General features: G+C 38.1%; 1 protein-coding gene across 2 annotated transcripts in view; it reads right to left on the bottom strand.

Moving 5' to 3' along the window:
* Positions 1-3,618: 3,618 nt before the first annotated feature.
* The window catches only part of UBE2N (ubiquitin conjugating enzyme E2 N), a 35,850-nt gene continuing 23,787 nt past the window's right edge, over positions 3,619-15,681 (bottom strand). The window contains exons 1-4 of one of the 2 annotated variants that reach the window (XM_057556289.1): positions 7,297-7,350; positions 5,828-6,074; positions 5,494-5,634; positions 3,619-4,644 (exon numbers count right to left, since the gene is read on the bottom strand). In XM_057556289.1, coding sequence (XP_057412272.1) covers positions 4,604-4,644; positions 5,494-5,634; positions 5,828-6,074; positions 7,297-7,335 — 468 coding nt within the window. In that variant the 5' untranslated portion in view covers positions 7,336-7,350 and the 3' untranslated portion in view covers positions 3,619-4,603. Of the gene's footprint in view, positions 4,645-5,493; positions 5,635-5,827; positions 6,075-7,296; positions 7,351-15,681 lie in introns of those variants that run through there. The other variant, XM_057556290.1, reaches the window with a different exon arrangement.

The following is a 15,681-nucleotide window of genomic DNA, read 5'->3' as shown; positions in this document are numbered from 1 at the left end:
ATGGCCTGCAGAGCCCAAAATATTTACCGTTTCAGAATGAAAAAACACAGATTACAAGAATTTGGCCCTACTCCTTTGGTTACTCACAGTCCTAATGCTTCCTGCCAAAACATAGGGAAAACAGCACCAAGTTCAAATTTAGTGTAACCAACATATCATGTCTAACCTGCTTTTGACAGGTCTGAGTAAGTCTTCTTGAGTAGTCTACTGTTGAACCTAAGCCGGAATACTTTGTAAACTTGCTAGGTTATAATGAAACAAGAGTTATTGGGATTTACTAATCTAGATCATGAACTATTTCAAAAGGAGTCACATGGTGGGTGAATATGTAAAATGGAAATGTGCTAGTTATTCCACATAATAGGAACCTGAGTTATCAAATCTTTCATAATTTCTAAAACTTTTTTTGTCCCATAGGTAAAAATGCTTAGCAGAGCAATGTTAAAGCTCCTTAATGAGCACCATAAAATGTACTTCTACGAGATCATGGGATTTCAGTTGTTGCTCTGCTACAAGACAAGGAAGGTCTAAATATTCAGACAATTACCATATATGCTTCTCCAACCAATCAGAAACAACTACATCAAGTCCACAGTGGCTCAGCTTGGTTAGCAAGTCTGCATTCATACGCTTTCAAAATGCTATGCCAACTGGCACATATGAAATGAGATCAGCTAAAGGGTAGCAAAGATGAAATTGCAGGGAGAAGGGAGGACCCAGACTCTTCATGTTGAGTTCCATACTTAACAGGAAAAACTTTAGTCCAACTCCCAGTTTTGCAGCCAATGGGAACTTGTCCAATTTGTAACATAAAGCTGTAGCAAAGCCAACTCTTGGAACAAATCCTCCCAATTTCCAACCTCAATGATAAAAATGGAAATTAACTCAGGGGGTGGGGGATTTGGTTAAGGAAACAAAGTATCACCAGTCTGGATGGTGGAGTACAGATTTTTATTCTTAATATTTCAAGTTATTACAGTCAACATATTTTGCTTCTGTGATCAAGTCATTTAAAAATAAACCCCTGATATTTCTTAAACTAAGCAGCATGCTAAATAGCTAAATGAAATGTTGCCCCCAGCCCCAAAATACATTATTCCAATGAAATATTACATTTTTTTTAAATAGACTGTTGAATTAGCTGCCCTATAATCATGGCATTTTTTTTTTTTGCCACCTTTTGTAGGTAAGGCTGTATTTTTAAACCTTTGCTACTGCAACTAACAAAAAGTTGATGTGGCTAGAGTAAGTAGCCAAAAGATTCCTGAACCATCAAATAGAAAAATAAAGCCGATTCCTATCATTCCCATGATGCCATTTAGTTCCATTTAGCTAAAATTGTGTTTATGTCTTAAAGGATACCAGACTTCCCCGCCACACTCTCCTTTAATAGTGCTAAACCATAGCACCTATGGCTTTTGTGTATTGATTTATTTTTAAATGCTCTGAAACTGTATTAAAAGTGTGTTCTTGGTGTAGAACAGGGTGTAAGTTCTACATAATTTCAAATCTGAGATCTTATTAGGCAGCCTCCGAGAGGACCAAGACTAACTAGTGTGGAAGCAAATCACAGTAAAGGAGACAACAAAATTTAAAAATCACATGAAAAACAAAGCTCCTATTAATACCTCAGGATTTCAGAAAAGCTTCTGAATGGGCAGAGTTGACTTTCAAGAAGCACTTATCAACATATTCAGATTCTTTTCGTCTCCCAGGGCTTTGCACGTGCTGTTCCCCAGCCTGGAGGTGTTGAATCCAGAAGAGCGGCCCCTCCCAAGTGCTTACTTCCCTTCTCCATCAGAGTGGAAACTGCTTTGTCCATGCCCCCTTCCCCATTAGATTAGAAGGTCCACAAAGGAACGTCCCATGACAGTCTCATACACCTAATCATCCCCAACAAGTAGTACAGTGTTGGGCACATATTAGGCACTTTTACTTGACGAATAACTGTCCATAAGCTTAGTAGTTACAAAGTCAAAGGCTTACAAGCGAAAAGAACTACATAAAGGAGCAGGTGGGCTGGGAGAGGACTCTAAACAGCTGGAGAGTCACTGAATTAAGAGAAGAATGACAAGCTCTTCTTAGGATGGCTGCTACTCAGCTCCTCCCAGAAGGTACCCTACATAAGGCAGGTCATGTCTGCTGCTGCCAGAACTTCAGATCATTCAAGTTACCAGAATTCTAGATTTTCATGTGAGTCTCCTGATTTTTTTAAACGTTGGCACTGAATTCAAAATGTTTTAACCAACCACACTATTGTGGGCCAAGGAAAATAGGCCCCAAAGCCAGATGTAGCTGCCAGTTTTTGAACTCTTATCTTGGACTCTTCCAGAGCCCCTTAAATCCTAAGAAAGCTCAACACACTGGTTCTTGTTTCATCCCACTGGTTGAGAAAGGAAGTATTACCAAAACAATGGGGACTCATCAAAATTACAAAGGAAAAAACCATTACGCCATGAAGTTAAGAATTCATGTATTTGAAATGAAAACAGTGAATTATTTCATTTCTGTATTTCTATAACTCAAACTCAGTAGATATCAGAGGCCTATTTTAGATATATTTTTGTAGAGCAACAGATTTAAATCTGGAATTTTATAACTTATAAATCACTATGTAATACTAGCTATCATCATGAGCAGTGCCATCTGCAACAAATAAAGCTGATCTCTATTTAACTGCTTGCAGTGTTCACTCATTTTGGCCCCAGAATGAGATTCAGTTTCCTTAGTGGCAAGACAACTTCTAAACAGCTCAAGAATTGTTATAAATGACAACTGCTGTTAAGTCTTTAAATTTACAATATTAGGGTTATGAACAATTTTATTCTGAATTAAACTAGCATTTGTTTCCAAGCAATGCATTTATTTGGAAGGATACCAGTTACCAGTCATCAAAAACTTTTGTATGTTGAAAATGTAATTTTAATAGATAATTCTTCATCTTACATAGGAGCACAATAAAATACACCACATTCTGAAGAAACTCCAGAAGTTACGAGAATAAGAGGGGGGAAAATTCAGATGGGCTACAATATCCATTACCTTAAACTGCAAGAGACAAAGGTTCCAACCCACAGGTTAACATTTACATACTTATGACTGACTACATTTATGTCTTAAAAATAACAAGAATCAGGAATTAGATATGGAAGGGTGGGAAAGAACAGTTTTGTGGGGGAGGAACTCTGTCAATGCAGAAAAAAGAGTTGATTATCAAATTAAAGAATAAAAGGAGCTCCCGTAGCAAATATTAGAGGGATGACAGTAAGAATCATTAATTGAGGATATGATGCCCTCTAAGGGAGAAACCTTTCTGATGACACTTATGCAAGCTGGCTGCTTGAGATTTGCTCAGCAGGTCTGTAAGAAAGACTCATAAATGGCCTGAACAAACCCCAAGTGATTATCAGATTGGTGTTTCCTAATAACACACACCAGTGGTCACACATGAAGTTCTGAGACAAGAACTAAGAGCAAGGTCATAATGCAAATGCCAGACACAAATGTGGCACATGTGAAAGTCCCACATAAAGCCAGTCACGAGTGTGGCTGTGCTGTGACTCTCCTCTACAGTAATTTTCAAACACTGTGGCAAGACACCCATGATCATCTGACTAATCAGACAACACAAACACATTTATTTCAAATTTCTAGGAGGTAAAAAATGTCACATACTGATGCTTTAGGCATGCTCAGGGCCAGCTTATAAATACTCCATTCAGTGATATATCTTAACACAAATTTGCATCAGTGAAAAGGAACTGGCAAAATCTACCTCTTGCCATTCAATTTGTCAGACGTTGAAGACCAAAAGAGAATCTTCCATCAGTTTTAATTTTTAAATACGATTGTCACATTGGGAAAAATGAAATAAACACAGTAAAATAAACTGTACAAAGGCAAAGTAGAATAACAAAAAATATTTTACTAAAACATAAGATTTACAGAAGTTTCCAGACAAGCCATACAAAATGGTCACAAGCTTTTTCTTGAAGGGAGGATTCTACACTTGACAGCAAAGTCACAATGTTATTAGTGAGGGCTGTGATGTTTGTTTAATGTTCCCATTTTGGTTCAAACAATCAAGCTTGTCCATCTACAGTGTCTAAATAAAGTTAGACTTGGCTAGAGAGCATATTCTAAAGAACTGGTTAGCTGCTTTTAACCAATGCAATTAGATCACCATAAAAAGGGGGAAAGGAGCCCATAAAATTAAAATAAAACTACCTTCCCCCCACCACCAAAAAAAAATAATAATAAAGAAAAACACCCACACCCCTGCAGCTAACCCTGACAACTACCTTCATTCACAGTGCTTTATACTCAAACCATGATGGGGAAATGAATAAAAGCAGAGAAGGGCCACTGCTTTTAAACGTTTCGCAACAATCCAGATGACACTTCTAGCCTCTGCTCATGCTTTACAACAGTGAATCAGGACAAGACATAGATTTGCTAATGTGCATTTAATCACCAAAGGACTGAAGATGTCTGGGCTTTTATTCTGTAATGTTTCTAAGACTGTGTCCATTAAATGCAAACAAAAAAGGAAGAAGTCTTGGCAGAACAGGAGAAGTGATGCACACTTGATGATCGGATCGATTTAAATATTATTCATGGCATATAGCCTAGTCCATGCTCTAGCTGTAGACAAAAACAAACACGCAATTATTACTTTACTTAGTTCAATATGTTCCTTTCCAAACTCTATAAAAAGTAAACAAACAGTATTAAGTTAATTATGGAAACAGCATGCTGTAATCCCTTAAATTCATGCCATTTTCTATAATCTGGATCAGGGCAGAAAGATTGTCTATATGTCTAATTACCAAAACACTACAATAGAATTTTAAAGTTCTACAAAATTCAACAGGATGAAAAGAGCTATCTTCTTTTGTTTCCTTCATTTCTAGACATATAATGCTCCTCATTAATTATGTTAAAATCTGTAGCAAGAAGCTTACTGATTTCAAACTCCCTAACTATAAACTGACACATAGTTTAGTTTAATCAAACAGATTGCAAAAAACAGCTCAAAGAAGCTTAAAGGCCTTCCATTATCTTTAAGTATTGCTAGATGAATGGCAGGCACGCAGGTATTTGTTAAATCATGTGTAGTTATACAAGAGTCCAAGATGTCCCAATTACAGGTCCTCTTTAAATTTGGGAGTCATGTAGCAGGCTATAAGACGGCGTTTGAACATCTTTTGTTAAGACATTATTTACATACTATAAGAAAGATCTGATTTTTTCCTTTTAATGTATTTTTTCTTTTTCTTGTTAAGTCTCTAAACGATGTTTTTAAAACGGTGGTACAGGGGAATTCCCTGGCGGTCTAGTGGTTAGGACTCGGTGCTCTCACTGCCGAGGCCCAGGAACTAAGATCTGGCAAGCTGCGCACAGTGCAGCCCCCGCCCACCCCCCACCCCCCAAAAAAGGTACAGGTTGTTTTTTAAAGTGGAAGTGGTGTGAAGGAGAATGAATATTCAGTACCTGTTTCTATGGCTTGGGCTTCATTGGTCTTCCACTGCTCCGCTACATCATTTGCTAATGGATCATCTGGATTGGGAGCACTTAACAAAGCCTGGATCGATAGCAGAACTGTGCGGATCTGCAGTGCTGGGGACCACTTATCTATGAAGGCAACAGGCCCAGAATGACCAAGCATGAAAAAAACAGCCACAGAACTGCTGCATTTCCCTCCTACAGAGTTCTGTGGTCTTTTTATTATATAAGGTAAGATTACAATATTCAGATTCTCAAAAGGGAATGCTTAAGAGAAAAAGGAGAAATCTTAATAGCATATAATGATAAAGATAACACTTACCTTTCAAAATATCTAAACATATTCTTCCCAACTTGTCTACATTAGGATGATAAATTTTGGTCATGAAACGTACTTTAGGGGCTGCCATTGGGTATTCTTCTGGAAGGAATAGTTCAAGTTTAAAAGTCCCTCCCTCAAAGGGGGAATCCTGAGGGCCAGCAATGACCACATGAAAATAACGGGCGTTGCTCTCATCTGGTTCTGCTTTAATGCCGGGAACTGGCTCTGCCAGCAAACGCTGGGTTTCCTACAACAGAAAAACATAACACATTTGTGAAACAAATATCATTTTGCTAAACACCAAAATAAAAGTTAGAAAATTTATCTCTTGGAATTGGACATAAAAGAACCTCTCCAATCTCCCAAACAGTTTTTATTTAGCTTAATAAAATGCAAAGTTCAAAGGAAAAAACATAAATAATCACAATCAGCTGAAAGCAACTGCAAGCAAATACTGATGACATCATATACAATTCCAGCTACAAATGTCTACAAATATGTTGAGAATAAAATTAGACTAATGAAACTGATCTTATACTCAAGGGAAAGAGAAGAAAAACAAAACAAAACAACACTAGAATTACTACATAGGTAAGGTAACTTGCTCTGTTTAAACTTTACCAAAACCAAGCTGTTTAAAAAGTAAAATTAGTTTTTAAAGCCATTGAAAATCTCCCCTCTGCAAAATATAATGGAACAAAATAAGTACAAGTGCCTAGGCACTTAAACAGGGCTAGAGAAATATACACAACCACGCTGATTAGTCTCTAAAATTGACAATGACTCAAATGGACCCTTCCTGCTCCCTCAGCAATCATATCATTCGTTCTCTTTTCCATCTTTCTCCCTCTCTCCTAAATAACTGTAATATCCTTCCTCCTCTCTGTTCAAACCTCCAATATCTCCATCCACATCCTCACTTTTGGCTGATAACTCTGCTTTGTATTTCTCGAGAAAACAGAAACCTCCTTAAGTTCCCACTGTAGCATTTGTATACCAACCCGCATGTGTGTGCTCGTGTGCTCTGCGCCTTTTCTCCTGTTACTAAGGATGAAATGGCTGTCACTCTGGCTAAGACCAACCTCTCCTCTAGATCTTATCTCCTTCTCACCTACTCAAGGACATTGCTCTAGCATCGCTTTCCTCTCTTGAATCATCAGTTTCCCCTCTTTATTGGATCTTTCCCCAAACTGTACAATCTTACTGTAATTTCTCCCCCAAAAAAGGAGAAAATGACCTTGACCTGACTCTCCCCCACCAGCTACTGCCCCATTGCTTTGCTCCTCTTTGAAAGTTATCTATACTTGCATGTCTCCAATTTCTCTCCTCCCCTCCTATCTTCAACACAACTCTCCAATCAGGCTCTAGCCACCAACCTGCTTGTTGAGGTCATCAATGATTCCCACATGGTAAAATCAAATGGCTAACACTTAATCTTCATCTTAATTGACTTAAACACAACGTCTTACCCAGCTGGTCTGCCCTCTCCTTGGTCTGCAAGGCTTCATCCAGCTTCTTGAAGCCACACTCTCCTGGCTCTCTTCCTACTTGTATGGCAGCAATCTCCTTGCAGTTTCTTCCCACCTCCCCAATACTCCAATATTGAAGTGCGCCGGGGCTCTGTCCTAGGTCTTCTACTCTGCCTACACACTTCCATAGTGATCTCATCCAGTCCAATGAATTTAAATACTCAATCCACTCCATATATGCTGAAGCCCCAAAAGCATATCCTGCACAGATATCTCCCTGAATCATGCCTCTTCTATCCATAACTGTCTGCTCGGCAGCTGCTCTTAAATGTCTAATACGCATCCCAAATTTAGCAGGACCTTTCCCCACCCTCAACCTGCTCCTCCTCAAAGCCTTCCTCGTGTCAGTTAACCAGAAATCCATCCTTCCAAATGATCCACCTTTTTCCTTCATACCCCACCCATCTAACCTGATAAGCAAATTTTGTTGGCTTGAACTTCGAAATCTACCCGGAATTGGACAGAAGTCTCATCACTCCACTGCTACACTTCTGATCCAAGCCACCACCAGCTCTCACCTGGCAGACTGCAACAGCCAACTAACTTGTTCTACCTGCTTCTGACCCTCAACTCCCATCTGTATTCCACAGAACTTTTAAAAATCAAAGTCCTTATAATGCCCCCCAAAAGAAGCTTTACATGATCCCCTCATTCCACCTATCTCTTAGGCATCTTCAGCTATGCTTCTGCCACCCTACCCACCTCCTCATCTGCTTTGTTCCAGCCAGACTAGCTTCTCTGTAGTTCTTCAACCTGCGAGGCATACTCCTCCCTCAGGTGCTTTGTGCTCACTTTTCTTCCCCCAACTTTCTATAGAGCTCACCCACCCAGTTCCCAAGATCTCCATTCAAATGTGTTTTCTCAGTGAAGCCTCCATAATTGAATCTGCAAACCCCACTCCACCCTATCCCACACCCTCCCCCTCTATCCCTGCTCCCCCCCACCACCAACTTTATCTCCAGGGCCTCTGAACATATTACATCTCACTTGTTTTGTTTGGAATGTAAGTAACACAGAAGGGGAGATGTGTGTTTATTTATTGCTATATCCTCAGCATTTAGAACAGTGCCTGGCACCATAGATGTTCAGTAAATATCTTACTGATTTATGAATCTATCTAATGTTACAAAGAACGAGGAATAAACGATCAGAAATTTCATCTTTAACGTTAATGTTATTCAAAGCAGGATGAGCACATCACAAGAAGAAAAAGAATCCACTCAGGTGTGGGAAGAAATCATCTAATTTATAGTTATAAATTATTTAGCCAGAAAAATGTTAATATTCAATATACAAACTGACAATAATAGTACATGTAGTTTTATATATTAGTAATATATTTTCAACACTTTGAATACGTATGTGTAGTCAAAAACATTTAGAACACTGCAGTATTTGAACTTTTAGGTATGAAAATCAATGAATGAGAATATTGTATTCACACTGCCTTCACTTAAGAAAAATTATACACCTTACACTACTTCACTCTACAGCCTGCAGTGCATATACTAAAAAAAGATTTCTCTGTCAGCACGGTTATATATTGAAATAGTCACAAGATGCAGATACAAAATCAAATCCTTTCCCAAAATGTGTTAAACTCATTTAAAGTAATGCTTTTAGTACTTTAATTCAAGACTAGTTTGTTTTGTTTTGTTTTAATCATGGCAATGCAAGGGCAAATCAAAAACTGAAATGCTATACACTACTTTCAGCAAAATATTCTTTAGATTCAAACAAAGTAAAACATTTTTGGAGCATTAAAAATCTCAAGAGGCAATAAAGAAGCCTCCCATCTTGGGAAGTCCTCCAACATGTAACTAGAACAAAAGAGAAAAAGTAAAGATATCAGGATGAACAGCAGGCGTGAAGGAATAAGAAAAGAAGTGGATGGTAAAATTCCTTGAATTTTGACTCCTCACCTCCATTCTCCTTTTGTTTTACCCCAGGTCTTCATATTTTTAGAAAGCCATAAAGAGAGAGACTGGGGGAAAAAAAGAGAAAGCTGGGGTCCAAGAGCCCCAAAACACCATTCCCTGGTTACACAAAATAGTAGCTCTATTCAAAGCTATAAAAAGCTTCCAGAAGGGCCTCCGATCACATCCCAAAATAGCTTCAAAATCACTCTCGGAACACACTGTCAGAGGCAGAGAGGGCATTCTCCTCATCTTCAGTTCACCCTCAAAATCAGACAGTCTTTCTAAAGAACGTAGATATTAAACATATCATGTGGCCTGATCAAGTATCAGATTTAATCGGAGCACATTCTAGAATAAGCTCTTGGGTATGGAAAACTTTTTGAAATAGTTTTTATATGCTCTCAGGTCCTAACGGATTTTGATATAATGAATAGATGCATAATTATTTGACTACACAGCACTGATTTCCCAAACCCACAGCATAAATTACAGGAGGAAAAAAAGAATAAAATCCAAACCAAATGGAACAACTCTCTCCCACAGAAGTTGTCGATTTTTTTCCCTAAAAAGGCAAAAACTGGGTAGGAAATAAAATCCTTCCTGCTACTACTCTCACACATGGTTAACTGTGAAACACGTTCTAGTTTTATCCTATCCTTTGGTAGAAAGACAGTGAAGTATTCTTCAAGTCTAGAAATAATGGGTTCAAATTACTAGTGCATTGCTTAACTACAGTTTTTTTTTAAATTGATAACCTTTACTGATTTCTTTTGTACGTTCTCAGTTGAATCTGGCACTTTTAAACATTCTTTTTTTTTTTTTTAAGAAATTCACATTCTTATTTATTTATTTATTTGACTGATTGAGTGATTGATTGCTGTGTTGGGTCTTCGTTTCTGTGCGAGGGCTTTCTCTAGTTGTGGCAAGCGGGGATCACTCTTCATCGCGTTGCGCGGGCCTCTCACTATCGCGGCCTCTCTTGTTGCGGAGCACAGGCTCCAGACGCGCAGGCTCAGTAATTGTGGCTCACAGGCCCAGTTGCTCCGTGGCATGTGGGATCCTCCCAGACCAGGGCTCGAACCCATGTCCCCTGCATTGGCAGGCAGATTCTCAACCACTGCGCCACCAGGGAAGCCCTTAACTACAGTTTTGAGCAAGTTATTTACATTGCTCTGAGCCTCAGCTTCCTCATCTATATAGCTAACACTACATCTCATGCAGAGGTGCTATGAAGAGCAAATGAGATAACATTGTAAAAGGACTTGGCAAATGAAATCACATAAGAAGCCCACAGTCACATTATAACCAACTCAAAAAGAATCTAGGGTAAGAACAAAGCACAGTAACAAGTCTCAAGATTTATTAAATAACAGTGTTTGTTTTTAAAGAAAACAATAACCTTTAGTTGCATTTTGTGATCCTATTTGTTTAAAAGCAATCCTGGGACTGAATCCCAGGTAGAACTTAGGTTAGGCCATGCAGAATAGAAAGTAATGTAGACTAGTTTAGAAAATTGGTTACAAAAAGTAGAAAAGGAAGCACATAAAAGGAGAATATGAATTTAAGTGGCAACAAGATTAGGTCGCAAGGAAACTATGTCATCTTACAGAATGCATATAGCAGTTCATGCTACAAATACTTTAAAGGATTTAAATAACATCAAATTGATCTGATTATCAATAGATCTATTGGGACTCAAAAAGCAAATCCCAGAATAACACCACAGTAATGACAACACTTGACATTCAATCAACTAAACTCCATTAACTAGGACTTTTCCCGTTTTTAGGTTCAGTAATAATTTGTGTGCACTATGAAACAATGTAAGGTCTTACAAATGTTAAGGCAATGAATTATGTACAGTAAAATTTTAGATAATAAACCACTCTTAGAAAAAGAGTGGTAATTTTCATGTAGGAAAAGCTGTCCCACTTATTAACTATATATACCCCCAACACATTATATCTACAGCAATTAGGTTTTTCCCCATTTAGAATATTCTCTGAAACACGAAACTGCAATTGTGGAACTTTTAGGTCATCTCGCCTAAGATCTGACTATACTCAATAACTCTATCAGGGACTTCCCTGGTGGTGCAGTGGTTAAGAATCTGCGTGCCAATGCAGGGGACACGGGTTCGAGCCCTGGTCCAGGAGGATCCTACATGCCGTGGAGCAACTAAGCCCATGCGCCACAACTACTGAGCCTGCGCTCTAGAGCCCTCGAGCCACAACTACTGAGCCCATGTGCTGCAACCACTGAAGCCCACGCGCCTAGAGCCTATGCTCCACAACAAGAGAAGCCACGACAATGAGAAGCCCGCGCACCGCAACCAAGAGTAGCCCCCACTCGCCGCAACTAGAGAAAGCCCACGCACAGCAGCGAAGACCCAACGCAGCCAAAAATAAATAAATTAAAAAAAAAAAAGAGTTCGCATGCTGCAACTAAAGATCCTGCACACAGCAACGAAGATCCCACGTGCTGCAACTGAGACCTGGTGCAGCCAAATAAATAATAAAATTAATTAATTAATTTTTTAAAAAGTAATGTGGTAAAAAGAAAAAGGTAAAATTTTAATATTTTACTTAACCCAATATATTCAAAATAGCGTTTCAACACGTAATCAATATAAAAATTATTGATATATTTTATAATCTTTTTTCATATTGAATCTTCAAAATCCAGTGTGTAATTTAAACTTAGGGCACATACCAATTTGAACTAGACACTTTTCAACTGCAATCTCCACATGGGACTGGTACCATATAGGACAGTAAAACACAAGACAATCCTGCTATGTGATGATTTTACTTACAGGTCATTAAGAATAATTTAATTTACTTCATATAGTGAGTAAAATTTGGTAGAGAAATTTTAAAGCATCACTATATTCCCCTCAAAAAATTCTTTATGAAAAGTAACGTCAGGGAATTCCTTGGCAGTCCAGTGGTTAGGACTCGGGGCTTTTCACTGCCAAGGGTGCAGGTTTGATCCCTGGTCGGTGAACTAAGATCCTGCAAGCCTCACAGCACGGCCAAAAAAAAAAAAAAAGTAATGTCAGAACATCTGAATCACTAATGACAGGCATGTGTGTTACTGTTTTTACAGTCACAAGACTGTGTTTGAAAATGATTGGTAGCAAATAAAAAAAAAAAACACTGCACGGAGAAAAATTAATTCAAACGAGGCAAGTTCACGATGAAATAAGGGTTAATCGGTGAGAAATAATTTTAATTTTTATGGTCCACACTACCCCCTAGTGGACATAAGACATCATCTACTTATATCAACCCCTTTTCCTTGGCAAATGAAAAATCTGACAATCATAAAAGTTAATTATTTTACCCTAATTCACTGTTTTTTAAAATGCTTATCCTAAAGTTAGATGAGATTAATGATTCTCAAGGCACACCCTCCTCCTCCTTTTTCTCCCTCTACTCCCACACACTTAAATCTCATCCTTTCTTTGGTGGTACACTCAGAGACGGAAAAATGGAGGTAACTGCTTCCAAGGCTCTGGATACCAAGATATCACTTTGTTGAAAAGCTTTATTTCCAGTCAGACTGGTAAGTAACAGTTAGGAAAGTACTCCTGTGTTCCACTTGGAGTAACACCCAATAGATAGGGTGGGATGACTTGGGCAAGAAATCTCTCCATTCTAATTTTTCTCCTCAACCCAAGACCAGATCAATACTTCTGTTAAGTTCAGTGAAAAGGAACGGAGACTTAGGAGCCAGAGAAGGACTTTTCAAAGGCTAAGTATATCCAACCAACTTATTTCTCAGGTCTGAATTTGTCTGGAAGCATCTCCCTATACTTCCAGTTTCCTGCGCATTAATACCTCCACTTCTCTTACTATAACTAGCACAATAACTTGGTTTACTTGTCAGACCCTACACTATTGGAAGATGGGAACTCCAGCTAGCAAATGGTGGTGGTAAGTGCTAAATAAAGGCTTCTTCCAGGAGTAAATGCATGCACACTCAGGTCCCACACAGAGCTGATGAGAAGGATTACTATACCTGCTGTCAGTAACTTCTACCCCAGGAACGGCATGTACAATTATTCCAATCAGTGACAATGGACAAAAATCTGAAAATCCTACTAACAAACTGTGCATCCAACAAGGAAAACTATTAGGCTGAATTTCTTGACTTCCTTGTCTACTACCTCCCAATTCTTTTGCCCCCTAAACACATCAGGTTATGTTGCAGTCTGTTTCTTTTCCTCCCGCATCACTGGCCTGTAAATTCCATAAGGTCAGGGACCGTAGGCAATTATCAAGCAGTGTTCCCAGATCAGCAGAGAATCTATAAAAGCTCAAGTAATAAAAAAAACTAGGTCAAATACCGATTTAAGTGCTTTAAATGTATTACTAACTCATTTAATTCTCAGACCCATTTTACAAATGAGGAAAATGAGGAACTAAGAGTGACCACTTAACAGTATAACCAAAGCTAGCAAGTGACAGAGCCAGGTTTGAAATCTAGGCTATTGGGCTCCACTCACTGTAGCTTCAGAGCCTGTTTTCTTAATCTCAATGGTAAATAGAAAGACAATTAACAATACAAACAGTAAATATCAAATGTTTGGCAGGACAATAAATAGCACAGAAGTTAAGGAAGGGCTTCATAACATGAGAAAGTGCTTCATGAAAAAGGTAAATTAAGCCATGTCACTTATTTTTTTCTTTTGGGATTGTCAACTGAAGAAGTATATAGTCTTACTAAGATAAATAGGGAAGGGAAAAAAATCTGCTATATTTGATTTAAAAATTGGTATAGACCAATTTTTGCTTTTTTTTTAAATTTTAATAATGGTTATTTTTAATTTATTTGTTTATTTTTGGTTGCGTTGGGTCTTCATTGCTGCGCGCGGGCTTTTGACCATTTTGACCCGAACTATCTGTTATATGGTAATCCATTCTGTCTCTGATATTACACAAACCATTATGCTCGGAAATGTTCTGTGACTTTGAAATATGAACTTACTAACAAATACATTAATTCCTTATTTTGCTCGTGGTATTGTGGCATCAACTAACTCTAAGTAAGAGTAAAACAGAGTCCCTTGCCCCCTCCCACCCCAGGAATTTATTTCAATGTGAGTATAAATATACATAAAAGTCAGGGTTTTTTTAAACATCTTTGTTGGAGTATAATTGATTTACAATGTTGTGTTAGTTTCTGCTGTATAACAAAGTGAGTCAGCTATACGTATACATATATCTCCATATCCCCTCCCTCTTGCATCTCCCTCCCAACCCTCCCTATCCCACCTCTCTAGGTGGTCACAAAGCACCTAACTAATCTCCCTGTGCTATGCAGCTGCTTCCCACTAGCTATCTATTTTACATTTGATAGTGTATATATATCAGTGCCACTCTCTCACTTCGTCCCAGCTTACCCTTCCCCCTTCCAAAAGTCAGTTTTTGGAAGATGCGTTTTAGAAGGGGTATCTCAAGGTCTTAGAGTAAGTACAGGTGTGAGTTAGGGATACTATATGAACAACAGGACTAGATTGGGGGCATATTTTTTCTTGGCTATTTCTAAAGACACTTTAAAAGTTTTCTGGAAAGACAGAAACTTTACATCTCCATCTTTTTTTCCCTTTGTTTTTTTGAAAGATTTCTAAATATTGGCATCACAGTTAAAGACAGTATCAACTACTCCTTCATATAGCACTCATGAAATTCTTGGTGGTAAAAATGTCCTTTGAATACCCAGCACTGTAATTAGTAGACTGATAGAAGTTATGTTTCCCCATTTCTCTTGGTTTCTTATTTGATGACGCCATAACACTTCATGGCTTGAAATGACTTTAGCACCAGCTCAAAAAATAAAAATAAGTCTTTAGTGATTTGAATACTTTAACTGTCCATCTTAATGAATTCTGTGTCTTAGGAATGATATCTTAGACCTCTGAATGAAGAGAGGACCTAATAACTTAGTAACACTTCATCAGTGGGATTGCTATTGTGCCGAGGTACTTAAGGCACTGTTAATAAACCCATTAAAAAAAAAAAAAACTTGCACATTTAAGATTCTGATAGGGAGTGTGTAACTTAGCAGGTGGGGGAGGGAAAGTCTTCTGAATTCATCCTGAATGGAAACAGGGAAAAATTTTAAATGCCTGTTCCTGTATGGTGAACACTAATTATGAGTGATACATTAGCAAAAACCAGTGAACACGTTCTTTTTAAAAAATTCATCTCAAGTTAGAAATGATCTAGATTGTGGGTTTCTTTCTTTCTCAAAGTTTTAACTCATTGTTTGAAGTTGATAATTCATTTTAAGGCCCTTATGTGTGAATTTAGACAGTTGTCTATACATCTATCCACTATTAAGCAACGGTAAAAATTCCCCATTCGTTCATACCTTTCCCTCCTCTTCCTTAGTGCAATGT

Source organism: Balaenoptera acutorostrata, chromosome 11 (assembly GCF_949987535.1).
Source record: "Balaenoptera acutorostrata chromosome 11, mBalAcu1.1, whole genome shotgun sequence".
NCBI classification, from domain to species: Eukaryota; Metazoa; Chordata; class Mammalia; order Artiodactyla; family Balaenopteridae; genus Balaenoptera; species Balaenoptera acutorostrata.
This window is presented reverse-complemented; position numbering and strand designations above follow the sequence as displayed.